General features: G+C 31.8%; 1 protein-coding gene across 1 annotated transcript in view; it reads left to right on the top strand.

Annotated features, from left to right (window-relative positions):
- The first annotated feature begins 4,750 nt into the window (after window positions 1-4,750).
- Window positions 4,751-22,147, top strand: part of LOC111619223 (E3 ubiquitin-protein ligase HECTD1-like) — a 202,998-nt gene continuing 185,601 nt past the window's right edge. The window contains exon 1 of the mRNA XM_023360909.1: window positions 4,751-4,952. Coding sequence (XP_023216677.1) covers window positions 4,813-4,952 — 140 coding nt within the window. The 5' untranslated portion in view covers window positions 4,751-4,812. The remainder of the gene's footprint in view (window positions 4,953-22,147) is intronic.

Below are 22,147 nucleotides of genomic sequence, written 5' to 3'. Positions count from 1 at the left end.
TCCAGCAACGAGTTGCTTAAGTTTCTTGGCAACATTTAAAACTGCACATGGCGCCATCTGTTATGATATTTTATTATTAAAAACTTTAGATTTCATTATTATAACATGGCAAAAAGGTTAATTTTGAGAGGTTAGGGATGGGTTTTATAAAAGAAAAAAAAAAAAAGAAAAACTGCAAATTATAATAACTAGTAAAATCGTCATTAAGTCCGACTCTAATCGAGATAGGAAACACGATCCTCACCAGTGGCGTAGCGTGGGTGTCAGCCGCCCGGAGCGGAGGAAAATTTCGCTACCCTCTTATTTAGGTTTTTCAATTTAAAAGACTAAAATTCAGTTTCGTCACAGAATAAGTAATGAAAAATTCCGTGCTCATTTCAATCGATCCGAATCGTAGGTGAAAATATGAAATGAAATGGTTCAAATTTTTACAAGATATTATTATTATTTATTGTGAAATTTTTCCGACCCCTAAAAGAGCCGCCCGGGGTGGACCGCCCCTGCCGCCCCCACTACGCTACGCTACTGATCCCCACTTCGTCGATCTTTCACCATCATAGTATAATAGCATCAATCCCCCTAATATTCAAACATCCCAGCAAAATTTCAGAAATTTTTGACAAAATACAGAAGTTATTACGCTCAAAAGTAAGTAAACAAAATCATGGCCCCCCACACATCTATACATACAGAAAACACCCCGAATTTCTTTCATTTCTCGACGTTTCAAGATCTCCTGAATCCAAAAATGTAAAAATCTTGGAGGACCATTTTTTGACTCATCGCAATAGTAACTACTGTACCTGTACTGTACATACTTGTATTAGGGATAAATAAAACATTTCTGACATATCTTAACAGAAATAATTTATCAATAGTTTCCGATGCCTGACTTTCTTCAACCAATAAGACTTAAGCCAAACTCGTAGCCAATCAGAGAAAAGCATCGTTAATTGCGACCTTTTGGGAAAGTTGGGACAAAGACGAATGAAGGGGTGAAGTGGAAACTCATGATATGTGTGTTTTAATTGGATAATCCGACTCGTTTGTAATGTACAGGTACATGAGTGTTGGAGATCACAGTAACGATGTATTTGCATATGGTAACCGGCTAATGAGTACAATAGATGTGCAGATAAAAGTAATCTTTTTAGCTGTTTGTTGTAAGTTTTGAGGTAAGTCAGCAACTATATTAATTAACTACGTTCTTTTGTAGATTTAAATGCGAGTGTTATTTTCCGATAGCTTGAAATTTTTACCTTTAAGTTATCATATGCTGTCTTTGTCTGAACATGTGGCATTTTCATGCGTATGTTGCTCATGAGGCAGACTGGAAAGAGGCAAACTGAAAAATTTTCCACTGTACTCCGTCTTGTTTCTACTTTGTTTTTGCCTATTAATTGACGAGGCTATCACAAGCAAATGCTCAGCTCAGAAACAGATTTTATTGATGCATAAGTTGAAATTTATTTTGTGACAAATGTACTGTACCAATAATATCATTATCCACCACTTTCTCAGCAAATAAATCACGGTTTCTTTACCTATGTGCACCGTCATGGCCACGGTCCCGACGGACTCCTCCCGGAGGGAAGCGCCGGCAGACCACCGAGTGCCTAACGTCACTAGTTATTGATTCACGGTAGTTCCTGAACAAAAGAAAAAAAAGTAACGTCTACTAAAAATATAGTTAACATAACCTAACCTAACCGAAGCGAAGCGAACAGTCGCGACCGCCGCCATGAAGGTGCACGTAGGTAAAGATTGACCTAAATCACACCTAATTTTTGCTGAGCATAAATTCTTTTATTTTTACTAACGTTTTCAACCTATTTAATATAGGCCATCGTTGGGCTTACGATTATAAATGTTCCAAAATGGAACGTGTCGTTTTTCGAATATTTTACATTTTCGGATTTAAAAATGTAAAATATTCGAAGAACATATTTGCAAAATAAAAGAATTTATGCTCTGCAAAAATTAGATGTTTGGTGAAATTGGTATACCAATATCGATAATTACATAAGTTAGTGCGTTAAGGACTGTTTCAATAGTTTCATTTTTTTCTGCAGATGCTTGAGTAGCTAATATTGGTTCTGTACTGTACATATATACAGACGGCCGGATGGCCGATAGATCTAGGTGGCAGCCTATCGCTCTGGGGGACCCGGGATGGAATTTGAAACAAGTCGAAAATTTCCAGGAATTTTCTGGGAGTGGTCCGTCCGGATATGTCGGGCCCCATCCCTCACCACCCGGCCACCCCATTGTATGCCTGGCCGAATTCATAATGGACTTGCTAAAAGAGGCCCTCTTAGTGCCGACACAGGGCGGAAAGAGTTTTAAAAAAGGTACGTATATACGAGAGAAAAACGGCGTGGTAATCGTGGTTGGAGTTATTCATACTTCAATCTAAAATGTTCGAAATGTTACCATGAAAATACTAGCTGTCCCCCCGCTAGCCACCGGCAAGGGCCTACCTAGAAATTATGCCGCTCTGAGCAAGATAGTTATTTGTCACCTTAAAATTTAAATATAGACATAGTGTAATTTTAATCGAAAGATCCGAGGACTCGGATTTCTCACATTTAATTACTTAATTATTTTTAAAAAGTAAAATAATCGATTATCTGAAATTAAGAATGTTTTATTATTTTTATTTTCTTCGGCCAATTTTGCCGCTTCTAGCAATCTTCTTTCCTGGGCAGCCGCCAACCTTGCCCACACCTGTATCAGCCCTTCTCACCGGTGCAAAGTGGGACATCATAGTTTCGTGCGTGTATCCGTGGTTCCAGAAGATGATATGCCAATACCTGACGCAGGTCTGCAGAAGGGGACATCAGGTCGAAAGTGAGAGAGAGAGGAAACCGTCATCGTCACAAGCAGTCATCTGCCTTGAAGAACTGAAAGCGAAAAAAAGCAGAAGAAAAATCAGTCAAAAAAGCCTGTTGTACGAAACTTACTTCCAAGCAAAATAAATCATCTCAAAGAAAGCCAAAAGCAGACAACTTCAGGATTTGAGCAATCTGTTGATGACTAAAACCTATGGGATGATTCTATTAATATGAAAGATTTAGGCTGGATGGCCGAGCGGTCAAGGTGGCAACCTATTGCTCTAGGGGACCCGGGACCGAATCCGGACGGGTTGAAAAATTCCAGGAAGTTTTCGGGGGGGGGTCCGTTCGGGAATGTGTCGGATATAGTTTCTCAATAACAATTTGTGCTATCAAAATATAGTCGTTCAGCTTTGAATTTGTCACTGACACTTCAGTCTATAATTCGAGATACAGATTTTTGGAGAATTNAGTTTTTCGGTATTAAATAAATTATATTTTAAAGATTTGAGTTGTTAAAAATATTGGTTAAAAAATACACAAAAAAAAAATGGATTTTTTGTTTTTTTGAAATATGTAATTTTATAATTCACTCAGCTAAATTCCATAAAATGACTCAAAGAACATACAATGCCATTTTCTGCTGGATGTTGCACAGACAATGTCAGAGTTGTGATGCATCAATAATAAAGAAAACTCTAAAGAAAATGTAGATTCAGATATTGGATATATATTTCGATCTAGCCATGTTTGGTACTTAGTTTTCGTTCTAATGTTCTTTAGACGTGCTTTATTAGATTAACAGATATTTGTTAATGTGTAAAAGAAACATTTAAATGCTTTTAATGAAGTACAGTTTATTTCAAAATAAACTAAATATTTTTTTGACTATTCATCTGTTCTCAAGACTGAACATTTAAAAAATTTCCATTAGATTATATTTACAGTTACTATAGTAACTATAAATATAAACATTCAGAAAATTTTCACCTAAATTTTATAAATTTCAATAATATCTTCAATATTACTTTTACATGTAAAAGTAATATCTTTTTATGATATATTTTCAAACTATTGCATTGATAATCTGATATGATGTCATTTCTTTATATGAACATGTTAACTTACATTCTAATTGTATCAATAAGAAAAAAAAAATAGTTACATTTCAATTTAATTAATAATATGATTAATCTTAAATACAGAAAATTATTATTAATATTGTATTATATGTATAACATTCTTGTCTGTCCAGAATTTTACAACCACCTTCATTTATATTCATTTTATTTATATTTTTATATATAACCTATGCATTTGGCAACAGCTCTGCATTATTATTTTTCTTTCTTTTTAAATCATTATTTCCAAATTATCTTGATTTTTCAAGTTTTGTACTGTTGTGAGTCTTTTAACAGATCATTTAATTGTTTTACTTCCTTCCATAATGTATCTATTTTTGTTTTTGCTATCAATACTGAAAACAGTATTATTATTATTTTATTTGAAAAATAAATGTTGATGATGATGATAAACAGTAAACACAAACTATAAAAATTAGATATGACAGGAGTATATGAGATGATAGTTAAATAGAAATGATGATTAGAACCTTAAGGAAAAAAAATATGAGAACACTTTGTTTTCACTTTGCTAAGATATGTAGATATAAATACAAAAATTTCAGTTTTTTTTTTTTTGGAAGAATTGCTTTTTATGTACATATGTCATTAAAATGATTTCATTCCTTAAGAGTTCATCATAATTCAGGTATCATATCAGATATCATATTCTTAACTCAGATATCAACATATATATCATATCATATTTAGCAGGTGTTGCTTTGGAAAATTAAAAAAAAATCATCAGCCATTTGCCAGTTATAAATAAAATGTTTTATAAAAATTTATTAGCGCCCCCTAGTACTCATTCGATATAATTTGCGATATCTTCTGACGAAGTTCGTTAACCATCGAAAATGGCGGAGATTGATCCAGAAACGCTATTAGAATGGCTTTCAATGGGACAAGGGGAAGAAAGAGAAATGCAAATGATCGCTTTAGAACAATTGTGTATGCTTTTATTGATGTCGGATAATGTTGACAAATGCTTTGAAAGGTAAGTTTGCTTGTATTTCGTACATGTTTTGAAATATTTGTGAGGTTTCGATGTGTAACATACAGAAAACAAACAAATTTTCTTACTGCACCATTTGTTAGGGAAGAACGTTCGAAAAATCTTTTACCCTAACCATAAACTCTTAATGGAATTTAAACATACAATCGATTGACAAAGGGGGAAAATTTCGCATCGATGTCGAAAGACGTTACATGCATTTAAAATTTGATCAAATGGAAAGAGTTAGTAATATAACGTCATTACACTGAATCGTCCTTGAATTTAAAGAGACTTACGTTTAAATAAATTTCAAAATATAATATCGATCGCAAGTTATTTCTCTTCATTTAATATGCAAATTTTTAAGTTGTTTTAATAAATTCGACTGAGAACATGGTATTTATTTTACAAATCTGCGTAACTACTGTCGAACAAGATTGTAATCTTCCTTATTAACTCAATTTATTCTACATTTAGCAATATGTAGTGTCTTATATAATTGTTATCCTATTTAATTATTATTTACTGTGTATAAACTATTAATACATTTCTTGTTTTCTATGATTAATATGTTAATTTTGTAGTTTAAATTTTTAATGTTAAAATAAATAATTGCTAAATTTATTGATTTGTAATTAAATAGAATAAAAGCATTAATGNGTCCATGTATGTCTATACATACATCATAATACGCGCTTACGATACTTTCGATTCATCACTTTTCCGTTCTGGATTTCCCATTTTACAATTATGTGACTCATAGCCTGTGATAACAGTGAAAAGAGACAGATAGGACAACGGTATAAGTCACAGTTATGATTTCACTGATTCACCGATTCTTTTCTTCCAGTTAGTTCTAAATTTATTTAAATTATTTAATTAAAATTATACCAAATTATCTTAAATTATTATCATTATAGCTGCTTCTAGCTTGTTAATTTGGCTTTGGTTGCTTTACTAAATAATTATTTTTAATTAGTCTCCTACTGTACGATAGAACTACCTCATACTTTTGTTGAGGGAAGTAGTGGCTTATGTAAATCCGAAAGCAGCTCAGAAAGTTATTTTTAGAAAATTTACAAATGTATTACGCTGTTGATGGTAGAAGATGCTGTGAAAGAACAAACCTACTCCTACAGAATTATAAGCTATTATGAACAGAAATATATGTAAATTCTTCACATCAATTGCAAAAAAATTGAATAGAATAATTAAATAATTTCTGGATTCAAATTGTCTGTTTCTTTACAATATTATTCATAAATGCTTAAATAGTCATTATTTTAATAAAATACGTTATAATTTTAACCCCAAACACAAAAAAATGAAGTTTAAGCTGAACTTCTACTCGCCATACTAGTTGTAGCAAATGTCATTGTCAACCTTTAGAATTGCCAGATGGCGGTGTTTGACATCTGACATTTACGTTTTGGGCTGAAAACGTCAGCCACAACCTCTCAATAAATTTTTAAATTTATATTTATCGATTTCAAAATTAAATGAAACATCATAAATATTTAATATAATATTGAGAGAAATACTGATTGTCAGCTGAATTTTAATAATCAATATTACTTAATCAGATAATTATCTAATGATACTATCAAGTTTTAAAAATAAATGTGAAGAATTTGGTATATTAATAGAAAAACTGATTTTGCTATTTTCATTACTTTGTAATGAAATTTAAAATCATCATTTCAATTAAATAAATATTAAATTTTTGGAATTAAACTGTGTGAATAACACACTAATAAAATGGATTAGTAACTTTAAAAGACTGAATTAAATTGGGGCTATTTTAATTTTTTATTTTTAGAAGTTTGTTAAACATTTAACAAAGTATTTAAAATCTTAACACTCAGTTCAGTTTTTTACTTCAGACATTTAATTTTGTAATTTGCATTTAAATTCTGAAAAAGGATGAAGTGAAATGATTATAAAAATGATAACATAATCAATCAATCATCAATATATATTATAAAGGTAAGTGTACAATGTGTGTGCTGCTAAAACTCAAAAACAAGTCCCGGTACGATCAAGGGTGTGGTAGTCCTCTATCCCTCATCCATGAAGAAGATTCCCATTTTTACCTGAAGAGCATGCTGTTGAAGATATAAGAGGTGGAAGTTTTGCCCTCTAGAAATTTCTAGAACAGTCCAGAACATTTCAGAGTATTCAAGAGCATTCCACAACATTCCAGGATGTTCTGGAATGTTCGGGAACATCCCAGATCATTGTGGAACATTCCACAACACTCTCGAATGTTGTGGAATGTTCTGGAATATTGTTGATTATTTGAAGCCTTTTTCGTATGGGTGGGACTACCCATTGGTGGGGATATATAAAGCAAGATCCGTCGTGGGTTCAAACGTCAGTTTCTTATCAGTGACGAAGGGAAGAACCGAAAAAGAAGTGAAAATTCCAAAGTAGTGCAGTGAGTGGATAAAAACAAACAGTGAAGTGTGAATAGTCAAAGTGATACGGTTACTGAATATAAATCGAAAATAAAGTGTGAAAACTGTGTAAAGTGTATTTGTTAATAAAAAGTTGATTTGATTTTATATTTTATACAATGCCCAAACTTCAAAGAGGAGGAGGAGCTCTTGCCAGTTCTGAATTTTCTTTTGAATATTATTGGGAATTTCCTTTTGAATATTAAAGTTGATATCGTCAACAATATTATTTTTAGTTGCCAAAATTGCCCTTTGAAATAGCCACTCTGAATAATAAGAAGCGCAGAGCCCAAACAGTTAGGAGTTGAAGGTTGAAATTTGGTACACAGTTAGGGTACGTCACAAGAATGTACACTAAGAAGGGATTTTTCGAAATTCCCCTCGCGGGGAGAGATTGTGTTAACAATGGAAATGGTTAAGAAACAATTGAAGAAGAGAAAGCGACATGCAAGATTTACAGGTGCAGATGCTGTTTTTTGCATTTTTGTGAGAAATCGAACATATTTTTAGACCCATCTAAAAATTTTCTAATTAGTCTGGAAACAGGGAACCTAATTCTTGTATTCTGAGAAAACGGTTAAGATTGGCTATAATGTAATAATCTTAATCTTTGTTATCGTTACTTTTTGCCTGAGCAACACCGGGCTTATCTGCTAGTCATTTTAATAGAGATGATATTGATTAACAAATGAGAAATGGCTTTAATGCTCATTTCATGTTAATAATGATCAAAACATTTTTACTGCAAAAATAAAATAATTATTTATNATATGTCATTAAAATGATTTCATTCCTTAAGAGTTCATCATAATTCAGGTATCATATCAGATATCATATTCTTAACTCAGATATCAACATATATATCATATCATATTTAGCAGGTGTTGCTTTGGAAAATTAAAAAAAAATCATCAGCCATTTGCCAGTTTAAAGTTTTTTGCCAGTTCAAATTATTTATTGCCATCAGTTTTACTTACTAATTAATGCAGGTGCTGATAGCCTTTATCAGTTTGGAATCTAGAAACCAAAAGTAACATGTTAAGCTGTCACTTAGAAAAGCAATTATTTTGGAGTAATTTTTTAATGAATAATTTCAAATAACACATTTGATCATCACATTACTTAAACAGTATTTCAAGTGTTCTGTCGTGTCAAAATTTTTATGCTTTAGTCCAGAGGTCACCAAATTGTGGCATGCGAGCTAGATCCGGCCCGCAAAGTCAGTTCATCTGGCCCACTCACTGCCACACTATGCCACAAATGAGGTAAAATGTAATTATTTAAATGGAAATATCATAGATTATAGATGAACTTACTATGTAGAAAAAATAAAAATAAATGTAAGTAAAAATGCCAGAAGTGGTCCAATCTGAGTTTTGCATCTGACAGTAATATAATTTTTAAGAAAATCAGTGAAATAAAAAATTTGGCAACTTTTTGCAACTTTGGATATCAGAGTGCTTTTTGTGTAAGTACTAGTGATGTAACGAATATTCGGTTACTATTTGGTATTTGGCCTATTTTTCGCTATTCGGCCTAATACCGAATATTTAATCACTATTCGGCCAAATACCTAAAAACAGAAGTAAGAAATAACAAAAACACAGTAAATTAATCATTTTGATATTTAGATTTAATGTTATCGGGCTAGTGTTGTTTGTTTATATTTATTTATAACTTATAACTTGGACAAAATAAAAAAGAAAATAATATTAGTCACATGTATTCACAATTTATAATTACAAAGATCAGCACACGTACACACCTATTCGTTTGAGAATCGTCGCACACATGTGAGGGTCTGACCCCGCCTATCCTTCTTTTGAAGCGCTCGTCTTTGCTCTTCCCTTTCTGTTTCCTCTATCGCTCTAGTCCATGTATGTCTATACATACATCATAATACGCGCTTACGATACTTTCGATTCATCACTTTTCCGTTCTGGATTTCCCATTTTACAATTATGTGACTCATAGCCTGTGATAACAGTGAAAAGAGACAGATAGGACAACGGTATAAGTCACAGTTATGATTTCACTGATTCACCGATTCTTTTCTTCCAGTTAGTTCTAAATTTATTTAAATTATTTAATTAAAATTATACCAAATTATCTTAAATTATTATCATTATAGCTGCTTCTAGCTTGTTAATTTGGCTTTGGTTGCTTTACTAAATAATTATTTTTAATTAGTCTCCTACTGTACGATAGAACTACCTCATACTTTTGTTGAGGGAAGTAGTGGCTTATGTAAATCCGAAAGCAGCTCAGAAAGTTATTTTTAGAAAATTTACAAATGTATTACGCTGTTGATGGTAGAAGATGCTGTGAAAGAACAAACCTACTCCTACAGAATTATAAGCTATTATGAACAGAAATATATGTAAATTCTTCACATCAATTGCAAAAAAATTGAATAGAATAATTAAATAATTTCTGGATTCAAATTGTCTGTTTCTTTACAATATTATTCATAAATGCTTAAATAGTCATTATTTTAATAAAATACGTTATAATTTTAACCCCAAACACAAAAAAATGAAGTTTAAGCTGAACTTCTACTCGCCATACTAGTTGTAGCAAATGTCATTGTCAACCTTTAGAATTGCCAGATGGCGGTGTTTGACATCTGACATTTACGTTTTGGGCTGAAAACGTCAGCCACAACCTCTCAATAAATTTTTAAATTTATATTTATCGATTTCAAAATTAAATGAAACATCATAAATATTTAATATAATATTGAGAGAAATACTGATTGTCAGCTGAATTTTAATAATCAATATTACTTAATCAGATAATTATCTAATGATACTATCAAGTTTTAAAAATAAATGTGAAGAATTTGGTATATTAATAGAAAAACTTATTTTGCTATTTTCATTACTTTGTAATGAAATTTAAAATCATCATTTCAATTAAATAAATATTAAATTTTTGGAATTAAACTGTGTGAATAACACACTAATAAAATGGATTAGTAACTTTAAAAGACTGAATTAAATTGGGGCTATTTTAATTTTTTATTTTTAGAAGTTTGTTAAACATTTAACAAAGTATTTAAAATCTTAACACTCAGTTCAGTTTTTTACTTCAGACATTTAATTTTGTAATTTGCATTTAAATTCTGAAAAAGGATGAAGTGAAATGATTATAAAAATGATAACATAATCAATCAATCATCAATATATATTATAAAGGTAAGTGTACAATGTGTGTGCTGCTAAAACTCAAAAACAAGTCCCGGTACGATCAAGGGTGTGGTATCCTCTATTCCTCATCCATGAAGAAGATTCCCATTTTTACCTGAAGAGCATGCTGTTGAAGATATAAGAGGTGGAAGTTTTGCCCTCTAGAAATTTCTAGAACAGTCCAGAACATTTCAGAGTATTCAAGAGCATTCCACAACATTCCAGGATGTTCTGGAATGTTCGGGAACATCCCAGATCATTGTGGAACATTCCACAACACTCTCGAATGTTGTGGAATGTTCTGGAATATTGTTGACCATTTGAAGCCTTTTTCGTATGGGTGGGACTACCCATTGGTGGGGATATATAAAGCAAGATCCGTCGTGGGTTCAAACGTCAGTTTCTTATCAGTGACGAAGGGAAGAACCGAAAAAGAAGTGAAAATTCCAAAGTAGTGCAGTGAGTGGATAAAAACAAACAGTGAAGTGTGAATAGTCAAAGTGATACGGTTACTGAATATAAATCGAAAATAAAGTGTGAAAACTGTGTAAAGTGTATTTGTTAATAAAAAGTTGATTTGATTTTATATTTTATACAATGCCCAAACTTCAAAGAGGAGGAGGAGCTCTTGCCAGTTCTGAATTTTCTTTTGAATATTATTGGGAATTTCCTTTTGAATATTAAAGTTGATATCGTCAACAATATTATTTTTAGTTGCCAAAATTGCCCTTTGAAATAGCCACTCTGAATAATAAGAAGCGCAGAGCCCAAACAGTTAGGAGTTGAAGGTTGAAATTTGGTACACAGTTAGGGTACGTCACAAGAATGTACACTAAGAAGGGATTTTTCGAAATTCCCCTCGCGGGGAGAGATTGTGTTAACAATGGAAATGGTTAAGAAACAATTGAAGAAGAGAAAGCGACATGCAAGATTTACAGGTGCAGATGCTGTTTTTTGCATTTTTGTGAGAAATCGAACATATTTTTAGACCCATCTAAAAATTTTCTAATTAGTCTGGAAACAGGGAACCTAATTCTTGTATTCTGAGAAAACGGTTAAGATTGGCTATAATGTAATAATCTTAATCTTTGTTATCGTTACTTTTTGCCTGAGCAACACCGGGCTTATCTGCTAGTCATTTTAATAGAGATGATATTGATTAACAAATGAGAAATGGCTTTAATGCTCATTTCATGTTAATAATGATCAAAACATTTTTACTGCAAAAATAAAATAATTATTTATTTTGCTAATATTGATAAATTATAGCTTTTTTCTTAATAAATTAAATTTGAAAAAACATTTGAATAAATCAGCATTTTGCTTTTTTACATTTGAAAAATAACTATATACAATTCATAAATATAATTGAAATATATTTTTAAAAAATCAGGAAAAAATAAAACAGTCAAAAAAATGTTTTTGAAAATTATGATTGAATTGATTACAAAGTAAATTTACTCAGTATAATTATTAAACCATTAAGCTTAACTTTCTGGGATATTTTGGACTATATGGAATCAAATCAGACTGTATAATAATAATTTTTTTTTTTGCTCATATTTTGAGATGACAGTCCATAGTACAGATTGTCTTTTAGCCGGATGGCTGAGTGGTCAAGGTGGCAGCATTCAAGGTGGTACTGCTCTGGAGGACCAGGGATTGGGTTTGAATGAGTTGAAAAATCTGTAGGAATTTTTCGGGGGTGGTCCGACCAGATATGTTGGCCCCATCTCTCACTATCCAGCCACCCCATTGTGGGCCTGGCCAAACCCATAATGGGCTTGCTAAATGAGGCCCTCTTAGTGCCCACAGGGAGAAAAGAGTAAAAAAAAAAGTACAGGTTGTCTATGCATCATAGGCTAGGTCTATGCATCATAGGGCATAAGCACTGTGTGAGATCCGGAATTTTGAGGGTATTTTTTCCTAATTATTTTCCCTTCTATTGCCTAAGGAATTCGAGAGAAAAAAAAAACACTTCACTGGGAAAATAAACAACCCTCCTCCAAAAATGTCAGCATTCTCTTGTCACAACCATCATAAAGCTTGTATTGCAAGATAAGTTTACAATTAAAATTAAAGTCCAAGTTTGTCATTTTATTTTGATCCCGGGACACCTTTAGCCTCCACACCAGCTCCAATAACCTTTACGTCTTACAATAGGACGTCACATGAAATATTTTTCCACCACGAAGCTATAAAAGCCATTTTTTCCCCCTCGGGAGTTTCTCGTCCACCATGAGCCCAACGACATCTAATCCTTTCCAGGGAAGTCTACAACCTGCCACATCTCTGAGTCATATCTTATGATCAAAGATTGTGTTTCAGTCGTGTTTGTATAACTTGGTGCAACAATTTAACGAAGGACGAAACTCAAACCAGTGGAACAGCAAAGAGGTATTATGATACTTAATTTAAACTCTCTCTCGGCCCACAATTGTAGTAAAGAGCTAGCAGACAATTTGATCAAATCTCGATGACAGGTATTGTGATTGTCCGATTGTTATCCAATAAATTTTTTGTTTTTGATTGTTAATTAATGGTGTTCTTTATTCGGTTATCGCTGACTCCTTACTGACGACACCTCTCTCCTCCTCCATTTGACCTGACAAAAAGAATCCCGACCTTTCGGGATAGTAAAAGTAAACAAGCCATCCACTGACAAGTGGGCAGTTTTCACCAAACTGTTACTGACAAAAAGAGGTACAACTTTGTCATACCTCCGGCATCCCACAACTGTGTATGCAATATCTGAAAATATATGCCATATACAAAAGTTTCATCACTTGTAAATCAGCAATTGAAATTTACTCCATTCCTAAATTTTGTAGGTTTTTTGTGAATTCCAGTGGGGATGGCTCCTAGATCTATCCTTACTGTTTGGTAAAAACTAGCAAAAGTTTACTAGAGTTGGGAAATTTCAATTACTGAGCCTCAATATTTCACATTTCTATGGTGTTGGTGGAATATATCCTACATAGTATATATACTGGTGCCCAGAGGTACAGAATATGTCCGATTGTGTGAACAATATTTGAGAGAAATTAAATTAAAGCAGTCCTGAAAAAATTTGTAGTAGAAAATTAATAATATGGCAATATTCACAAAACAGAGTAGTTTACAATATAATAAAATACAAAAATTTACTAATACAATAAAATGGATTTGTCTTATCTAAACCTGTAGAAATTAATTGGGAATACTTGCTAAAATTTGGGTGAATGATGTATTTTAAAAGTAGAATTGAAACATCTTTACTTTGTTTTTGATCAGTTAAATCACTTGTTACATCACTACTAATTACATGGTTATGTGCTTACAGTAAGGACAAGTTGCTTATTGAACTGCAGATTTGATTTTTACAAAAAACTGAAGCAAAGCTTTAAAAGGAATTGAAAAATAAAATTTTATTTTTATTTCAAAACACCCTTCAATGTTATTTAATGGGTGAAATTTTGTGTCAGCTTGAATTATAAAAAAATTTCACTTCTTTTCTGTGGAAAATTTGCAAATTAATAAATTGTGTTTAAATCTTTCTGAATTTTCTTGATTAAAAAGCTAAATAGAAATTTTATAAACATTATTTTTTTATTTTTCATATTTTTTTTCATAGATTTATTATAAAATAAAAAATACAGTCAACTCACATTAATACAAATTGCTAGGGAAACAGTTGTTAATATGAATTTTCAGATAAAGAAAACTAACAATTTTTAGGGCAAGATTGGGAATTTAGGATAAATAGGTGATCAAAATCTCTAAATTATATTTCGAATTAATGTACTAAATAAAGTTAAATAAAATTATATTTCCATTTATTTGCAAAAATCAAATTATTATTCTAAATGATTTTCAAATCAAACAAAATGAGAAGAAGATTGTTTTGCTCAACAACTATGATATATTGCTCCATACTAAAATGGCAAATACTAAGTTAAAAGAAATCCGTAATTTTTTTTTCTGTTGAAGATTGTTTGAAAAACTAGAAAAAATTTTTTGGCTCTTTTGACGTCAAAAAATATTTTCTACATTTAAAAAAGAAGCCAAATTTAATGCAAAGTAGCAAAACTTGGCATCATTTGTATTGGAAATCTATTCAACTCAAAATGGAACATTTATAACAATACCACTTTTTATTGTTTGTCAAAGTATAAAGATAACCATTATTGTAAATAGGGTTAGTTCTTGGGGTAGTAAGGTAATTTACAGTTTGGTTTAATGAATTCTGGTAAAATTTTTGTTTGCATTACTGCATGAAAATTAATGTTATGACAATGGCAAAATTTGCTTTATCAGTGTTCATTTTAAGGCAAGTCGACTGTATTAATGTCAAAATATATTATTTAAATATCATAAAAGTATGGCAATGCTTTCAAAAGTAAATAAATAAATAATAAACATCAAATAATCTGATTCTTAGTTAATACCAAATGATCTGCTGGATTGTATTGGATTATATTATGGCTGCATTTAATAATTAGATATTGGAAAATTTGTCCTAGAGATAGGCAAATAAGTTGCCATCTCATAATAAATTTGCAGGGGTCACTTTGAAAAATTTAAAGATATTGCTAACCATTTGCCAATTTTAAATTTTTTTTGCCACTTAAATTTATTTATTGCCACCAGTTTTATTACTGATTAATGTTAGTAGCCTTATCAATTTGATGTCTGGAAAGCAAAAGTAACACATTAAGCTGTTGCAAAGAGAGGATCAGACAGTTGGGTCTCCAGTTTGAACAAAATATGGTGCGCACACAGCCTTAAACACAAACAGCTTCTTGTCCAATAATAGGACTCACTTACTCAAGCATTTTCTGAAAATGGGCCTCTGAAAATTTAGTGTTTTGCTTATAAGTCCTTTAAAGTTTCATGTCTCTGAGCTCTGATAATCGAGTGGACAAAATGCAAGGCACTGGAGTTAGACAATGTAGGTTCGAACCCTTGAAATTTTAGTTTAATTTTGTTATTCTTATGTGTAACATTTTGTTATTTTACCATATCATTAGCATTATTATTCCCCAAGTTTAAAATTTATGATTTTTAATCTTTTGTTTTATAACATAATTTTCCTTTTGCTGAAAGCAAGTCTTTGTAGAACAACTCTCTTACATTGCTAAATAAAATTTTTATTTTTTCATATTTTAAGATATGGTGGTATTGTGATATTTGAAATATAACAAACATGAGTGCATGAGGAAATTGTCCATAATATTAACAATTAAAAAAATAAAACACTGTGACTGTGCTACCCTATTTTTATATCACTTGTTACTGCACATGGATGAAAAAGACATCTGAAGCTTATTTGCTTGTGAGGATATAGTATGTCGAATAAAGTATTTGAAAATAAATGTGAAGAAATAAGTCTTACTTAACAACGTAAGAGTTAAATCTACAGAGGCTTTTTTCGCTAATCAAGAAATGATGTCACAATTTTTTATTTCTTGCTTTATAAGCTGTAAACATGAGGAATAATAACAGTAATAATAATACTAATGATGCAGTAAAATAATAATAAATAATAACATTGCACATAAAAAAAGAACTAAACTAAAATTCCAAAGGTTTGAACCTACATTGTCTAGTTCCAGCACCGAGTGTCTTATCCACTTGATTATCACCTTTCAAAGACTAAGCTAAATACTAAATTTTCAGAGATCAGTTTTTGGAAATGCTTGAGAAGTGGATCCTATTACTTGAACAAGGAGCTGTTTGTGTTTAAGGCTATGTGCTCACCAAGTTTCTTTTGAATCAGAGACCCCGGCATTTGGCCCTCTGCTTGTTAGCAATAGGAATCATTTTTGAATAATTTTTTAATGAATAATTCCAAATAACACATTTGATCACAATGTTTAAACAGTATTTCACAGGTTCTGTCATGTCAAAATTTTTGTTTTAGTCTTCTGGAAAAAGATCAAAATGAAAAAAGTCAACCCAAAAAATTTCCAACTGGAAATGCCAGCTGGCATTGCACAAAACTGCCTTTGGTTCTCAATGTCACTTCCTACTTTTCTGCTGTAACTTGCGACATGATGTCAGGAAATTGCTAGGTGTGTGGTCACAGGACTCTCATTGCACGAAAGCTAGACATTCTGCTGTTTTTCGTGAACTGTGATTTATAATTAAATTTCATGGTGAATGTTGAAACAAGTAGACTAGGGTTTTTATCGCCACTTTAATAAAAATATTGCCAAGTGGTGATTTTGGCACTATGCAGCACAATCCCCAAATTTAATAATTATAAATAAATTAATATTTAATTTAGAAAGTTATGAAAGAGAAAAGAATCTACTTATAGTAGGACTGAAACCCACAACTCCTGTATACCATTCAGATGCATTGACAATTATGCTACCTATTAAATATACAGTAATTTATTACAAGATGCCAACTTAATTGTCTATCTATAGGCAAAATTACTCAATATCTAATTATTAAATGTACCCATAATATAGCCCAATACAATCAGATAGATTGTTTGGTATTAAATAATTAATAATAATAATAATAATAATAATAATAATGAAAAGTCAATTGAAAATTCTAAAAAAAATTATCTTTTTGCAAAAAGTTGGTGTATTCTTAATTATAATAATTATCACCTGTGCATCGGATTTAACTTAATTAATTAAATAACACACACCTCAGAAAAACCTTTAACCGATGTGAAATAAGATTTAATAGTACAAATGTTTTCAGACCCCTCCTGGATCCTTCTTCAGGTAAAAATCGTTTGAAAAGTTAATAAATACGAAAAATATTCGTTTTGAACGATTTTTTAAAATCGAAAAAATAGAATGGAATTACGTGATCTATAGCTGTGAACATCACATTTTCCACGTCATATCGACGGCTATTTAAATATTTTCCATCTTTTTTAAAGATTTTTACGAATACTTTGTTGTAAAGCATAAAAAACATATCACATAATCTCAGCTAACCCATTTACTTCCTTTAATTTTAGGTTTACGATCCACCTAATCCTCCTGTTGTATTAGGGCCTGCCATGCCAAAGAGAGAGAGAGATCTCATCTCTGGAATTAATAGGTGATGTAGTGCTGTATGCCCTGTATATTTCTATTTGCTCCAACCATTTGAGATGGTCTAAATATGAGGAGGTAGTAATTAATTTAGCATTTGCAAAGTCTGCAGTTATTTCTGGATCAGATGCATAAGTTGATAAGGAAGTGGTACATTTATTTTGTTGAATATCACGCATGTGTTTTTTCAATCTGATTCCAACAGCTCGTTTTGTTGAGCCTATGTAAATTAAGTCCTTGCCAAAACGATAGTCCCTAAGTGGCACTCTACATAACCCCAGCATTCTTTCTTCCTTAGATTTAGGGTTTCTCATTTCCCGGTCTTTTGCTTGTCCCAGGATCCCGGGATAAAAGTGAACTGTTTCGCGGGATAGAATTAATTATTTTTAAGGTATACAAAATATCTTGAAATCAAATGATATAATTATTTTCCATTTTTTAAAGTAATTTTAAAGTTCTGTAACCTCCAAAATCATATTAATAATACTGTGTAAGGTCTAGAGGCCTATAATAAAAATTACCTTTAAATGTAGAAATTTTCACAAATAGAAAAAAATTAATTAAAGTTTGCTGGAAACTGCATACAACAACAACAACAACAAAAAAATGTTTTGAATTGAGTTAAAATTAAAAAAAATGAACTTCTAATTTAGAAGATAGTTTTCGTTTTTTAAATAAAATATAATACAAAATATTGTAAACTTTTATAAGATTTTAAATAGCAAAGATGGTCAATACTCCGATAACTCACTCTAATTCTTATTTTAGTAATGAAAAGTCTCGCTACCAAGAATGCCCTTTCCAATTCAATTGATGTGATTGGAATAGTGTTTAATGCGTTTAAGAGAAGACAGATATTATGTGTTTTTTTCACCTGTAGCCTGGAGGATTTCGAGTTCGTTTTCGAGATTGTAGTACTTCTTTCACTCTCTAGTATTCTTGATTTGTCTACCTTGGCTGCTTTAATAGCGGCATCAAGCTTAGAGCTTGATAATTCGGCAATTCATTTGGCTTTAATAATCAGGTTTATGAAAAAAAACTTCATACTTGCAGACTTTGTACTCGTTTATATCCTTGCCCAATTTGCACAATCTGGCGTCAGGCATTTATTGAAGCTACTGGGCATGGTTAAAACTCAAGACAGCGTAAGCACAATTATTCCAGATATTACAGGTTCCGACAAGTAAAGAATTTTTATAGTCCTGCCACAAATAAGCTATATATTGATTATTGACCATTTGTGACATGCTATAACAAGCAAAAATTTAAAAAAAAACTAATAGGTAGGTTTAAAATTAATAAATACAAATGTATTTTGACAGTGAATGAGTTAATTATGCTTTCTATTTGCAAAATTCCTCAACCTTAACACAAAATAAGAAAAAAAGTGAATTTTTAAGAAATTTGTGGGATTTCCTGGAATAAGAAAAATTTTCCGGGCTATTTCCTGGGTTAAAAAAACAACCAGGATTCCGGAATCCCGTTTGAGAAACCCTACTTAGATTTGTCTTTTCCATTACGTAGAATATCAAATATAGAAGGGCATCTTCTGAATGCTAGGGAGATACCCCTCTGCCGTGTGATTCTACTATGTATTGATTTCAATAGCGGGTTGTAGGACCGAACACACACACCTCCGTGTACCACAAACCATCAGACAATCCAACTTATATCCCGGCAGACTCTTGTGACCCTATCCAATGCAAGATGGCGGTGTTCAGGGCTCTTGTTAAAAGGGTTCACACACACTCATCTACTCAAAGGGCTTTGGAACAGGAACTACGATATCTTTGTGAAGTGCCAAACAACATGGATACCATAACATCATACCAAAAATGTTGAAACGGTTCGGAGAAATGATGTCTGCTTCTAAAAGAGCTAATTCAATAAATGTCAACCAGAAGGAGGATAAACAGAAGGTGTCGATTACCTACAACCCGCTATTGAAATCAATACATAGTAGAATCGCACGGCAGAGGGGTATCTCCCTAGCATTCAGAAGATGCCCTTCTATATTTGGTATTCTACGTAATGGAAAAGACAAATCTAAGGAAGAAAGAATGCCGGGGGTATATAGAGTCCCACTTAGGGACCATCGTTTTGGCAAGGACTTAATTTACATAGGCTCAACAAAACGAGCTGTTGGAATCAGATTGAAAGAACACATGCGTGATATTCAACAAAATAAATGTACCACTTCCTTATCAACTTATGCATCTGATCCAGAAATAACTGCAGACTTTGCAAATGCTAAATTAATTACCACCTCCTCATATTTAGACCATCTCAAATGGTTGGAGCAAATAGAAATATACAGGGCATACAGCACTACATCACCTATTAATTCCAGAGATGAGATCTCTCTTTCTCTCTTTGGCATGGCAGGCCCTAATACAACAGGAGGATTAGGTGGATCGTAAACCTAAAATTAAAGGAAGTAAATGGGTTAGCTGAGATTATGTGATATGTTTTTTATGCTTTACAACAAAGTATTCGTAAAAATCTTTAAAAAAGATGGAAAATATTTAAATAGCCGTCGATATGACGTGGAAAATGTGATGTTCACAGCTATAGATCACGTAATTCCATTCTATTTTTTCGATTTTAAAAAATCGTTCAAAACGAATATTTTTCGTATTTATTAACTTTTCAAACGATTTTTACCTGAAGAAGGATCCAGGAGGGGTCTGAAAACGTTTGTACTATTAAATCTTATTTCACATCGGTTAAAGGTTTTTCTGAGGTGTGTGTTATTTAAGTATTCTTAATTTTTTCAGAAAAAATTGCATGACTGTCATGTTGTAGTCATAAATAAATTTTGCATTTTTGTATGTCAAAAAGTCCATTAATTATTGCCCTGTACTAAAAATAGTTATTTAATAATTATTTGCAGTGTTGTTGAGATTTTAATTTTATTTCTATTAATGAGTGTATTACATCATGTTTATGATTGCATATGCTATCCTATGATGATGATATATACTTAGTGTACTTTTGATTAAAATAATTTTGTTTAATATTGTGAGGCAAATTATATGATTGGCGTATTTAATTATTTGTATGATTTAAATTGTAAAGAAATTTATAACACTGGAGTAGATAAACTAACCCAACTTCACTGCCTATAACCGGTGTGCTTCTTCTCCAATGAAAGCAGAGGACTATGCAAACGTTTTTGAACCTAATATGGTTCTTCTTCAGGAGCTATTGAATTCTCTATTCGAATTTGAATTTCCAGTCGAAAATTAACCGTTGGCTTGGAAAATCTTTCTGGAACGTTGTCATTTGTGACCAGTGGTGTCATTTTGGACCTGCGCATTATGAGTATGGTGTTACTTTAGGGTTTTATTGAGAAAGGCCTCCCATACTGTTGATAGCATCATTTCTTGTTTGAAGTTAATGCAGTGCTTATTCCTGAGGGTGTTAAGGCATATGTATATGTCCTCTAGCCATTTGAGGTGTTCTGTGCGGAACGTAGTGTGAATAATTCTGGCTATAGAGGCTCTATTTCTGGTTTGGAGGAGTATACTGCTAGGGCGGTGTTGTTTCTATGATATAGGTTGTCTGCTGTTGTGTTCATTCATCCTAGTTCCTAAGTTGTATTTAGTGGATTCGATGAAGATTACTTTGCTCTTATCTCTGTGACTGATGATGTGCACAGAGTATACCCCTGGAAGTCTGTTTGTATCTGGAGTGTCTTTTCCATTCCTAAGCCAATCGAATATTGTAGCGCTCCTTTGCAAGAGTTACAGCATTGTGTAATTGCAATTTTTCTTGTTTTTTGTATAAAACGCTTATAGTGTGTACATTTGTTTGCAATGAAGGTTTATAACATCTGAGAGGCTTTGTTTAATCTCTTTATGAAGAAGAGTCATCCTTTCTGTGGATGATGGACAAGGATGGTGTTTATGTTTTGTTAATGTTGTTCATTTTTTGAAGTTATTCTAGATATGTGTGTGTCTGTATGCCCAGTGTATGCATCTAACTGAATGGGATGACTTACTTTTTTCTTAATTTATGTTGTTTAAAAAATTGTCAGAAATAACTGAAATAAGTTACTTTTGTTTGAAGAATAATAAAATTATTATAACAAAAAAAAGAAAATTGAAAAGAAGAAAATTTCTCTCGTTCTTTTTGATAATTGATAATCATAGTCTAGTTACAGGCAATGGATGAAGGACAACTTTTAAAATTGAGATGAATATATTATCTTTTTGATCTGCTTTTTTTAACTTTTCAGATTAAAAACAAATTTCCTTTCAAAATTTCAGAAATTTTCGACAAAGAGCACAGGAGTTATTAAGCTTCAAAGAAGGTGAACATAAATCGTGTCACACACACACAATTGTGAGTTTAAAAATAAACATGGTTGAATAATTGAGTTTATTAGTTATGAATGAAAATTTCTTGTCTTTTTAGAAAAGCCTTTTTATTTTTTATTTTTAGAACGATAGAGATAAAAAGACCTGCACAACTTTCTCGTCGTTTTTGTTTTTCATTCAATCCCT

Source organism: Centruroides sculpturatus, unplaced genomic scaffold (genome assembly GCF_000671375.1).
Source record: "Centruroides sculpturatus isolate CEXI.00-Female unplaced genomic scaffold, Cexi_2.0 scaffold114, whole genome shotgun sequence".
Lineage (NCBI taxonomy): Eukaryota > Metazoa > Arthropoda > Arachnida > Scorpiones > Buthidae > Centruroides > Centruroides sculpturatus.
Note: the sequence above shows the minus strand (reverse complement) of the source record. Positions and strands in the feature narration are given on the sequence as shown.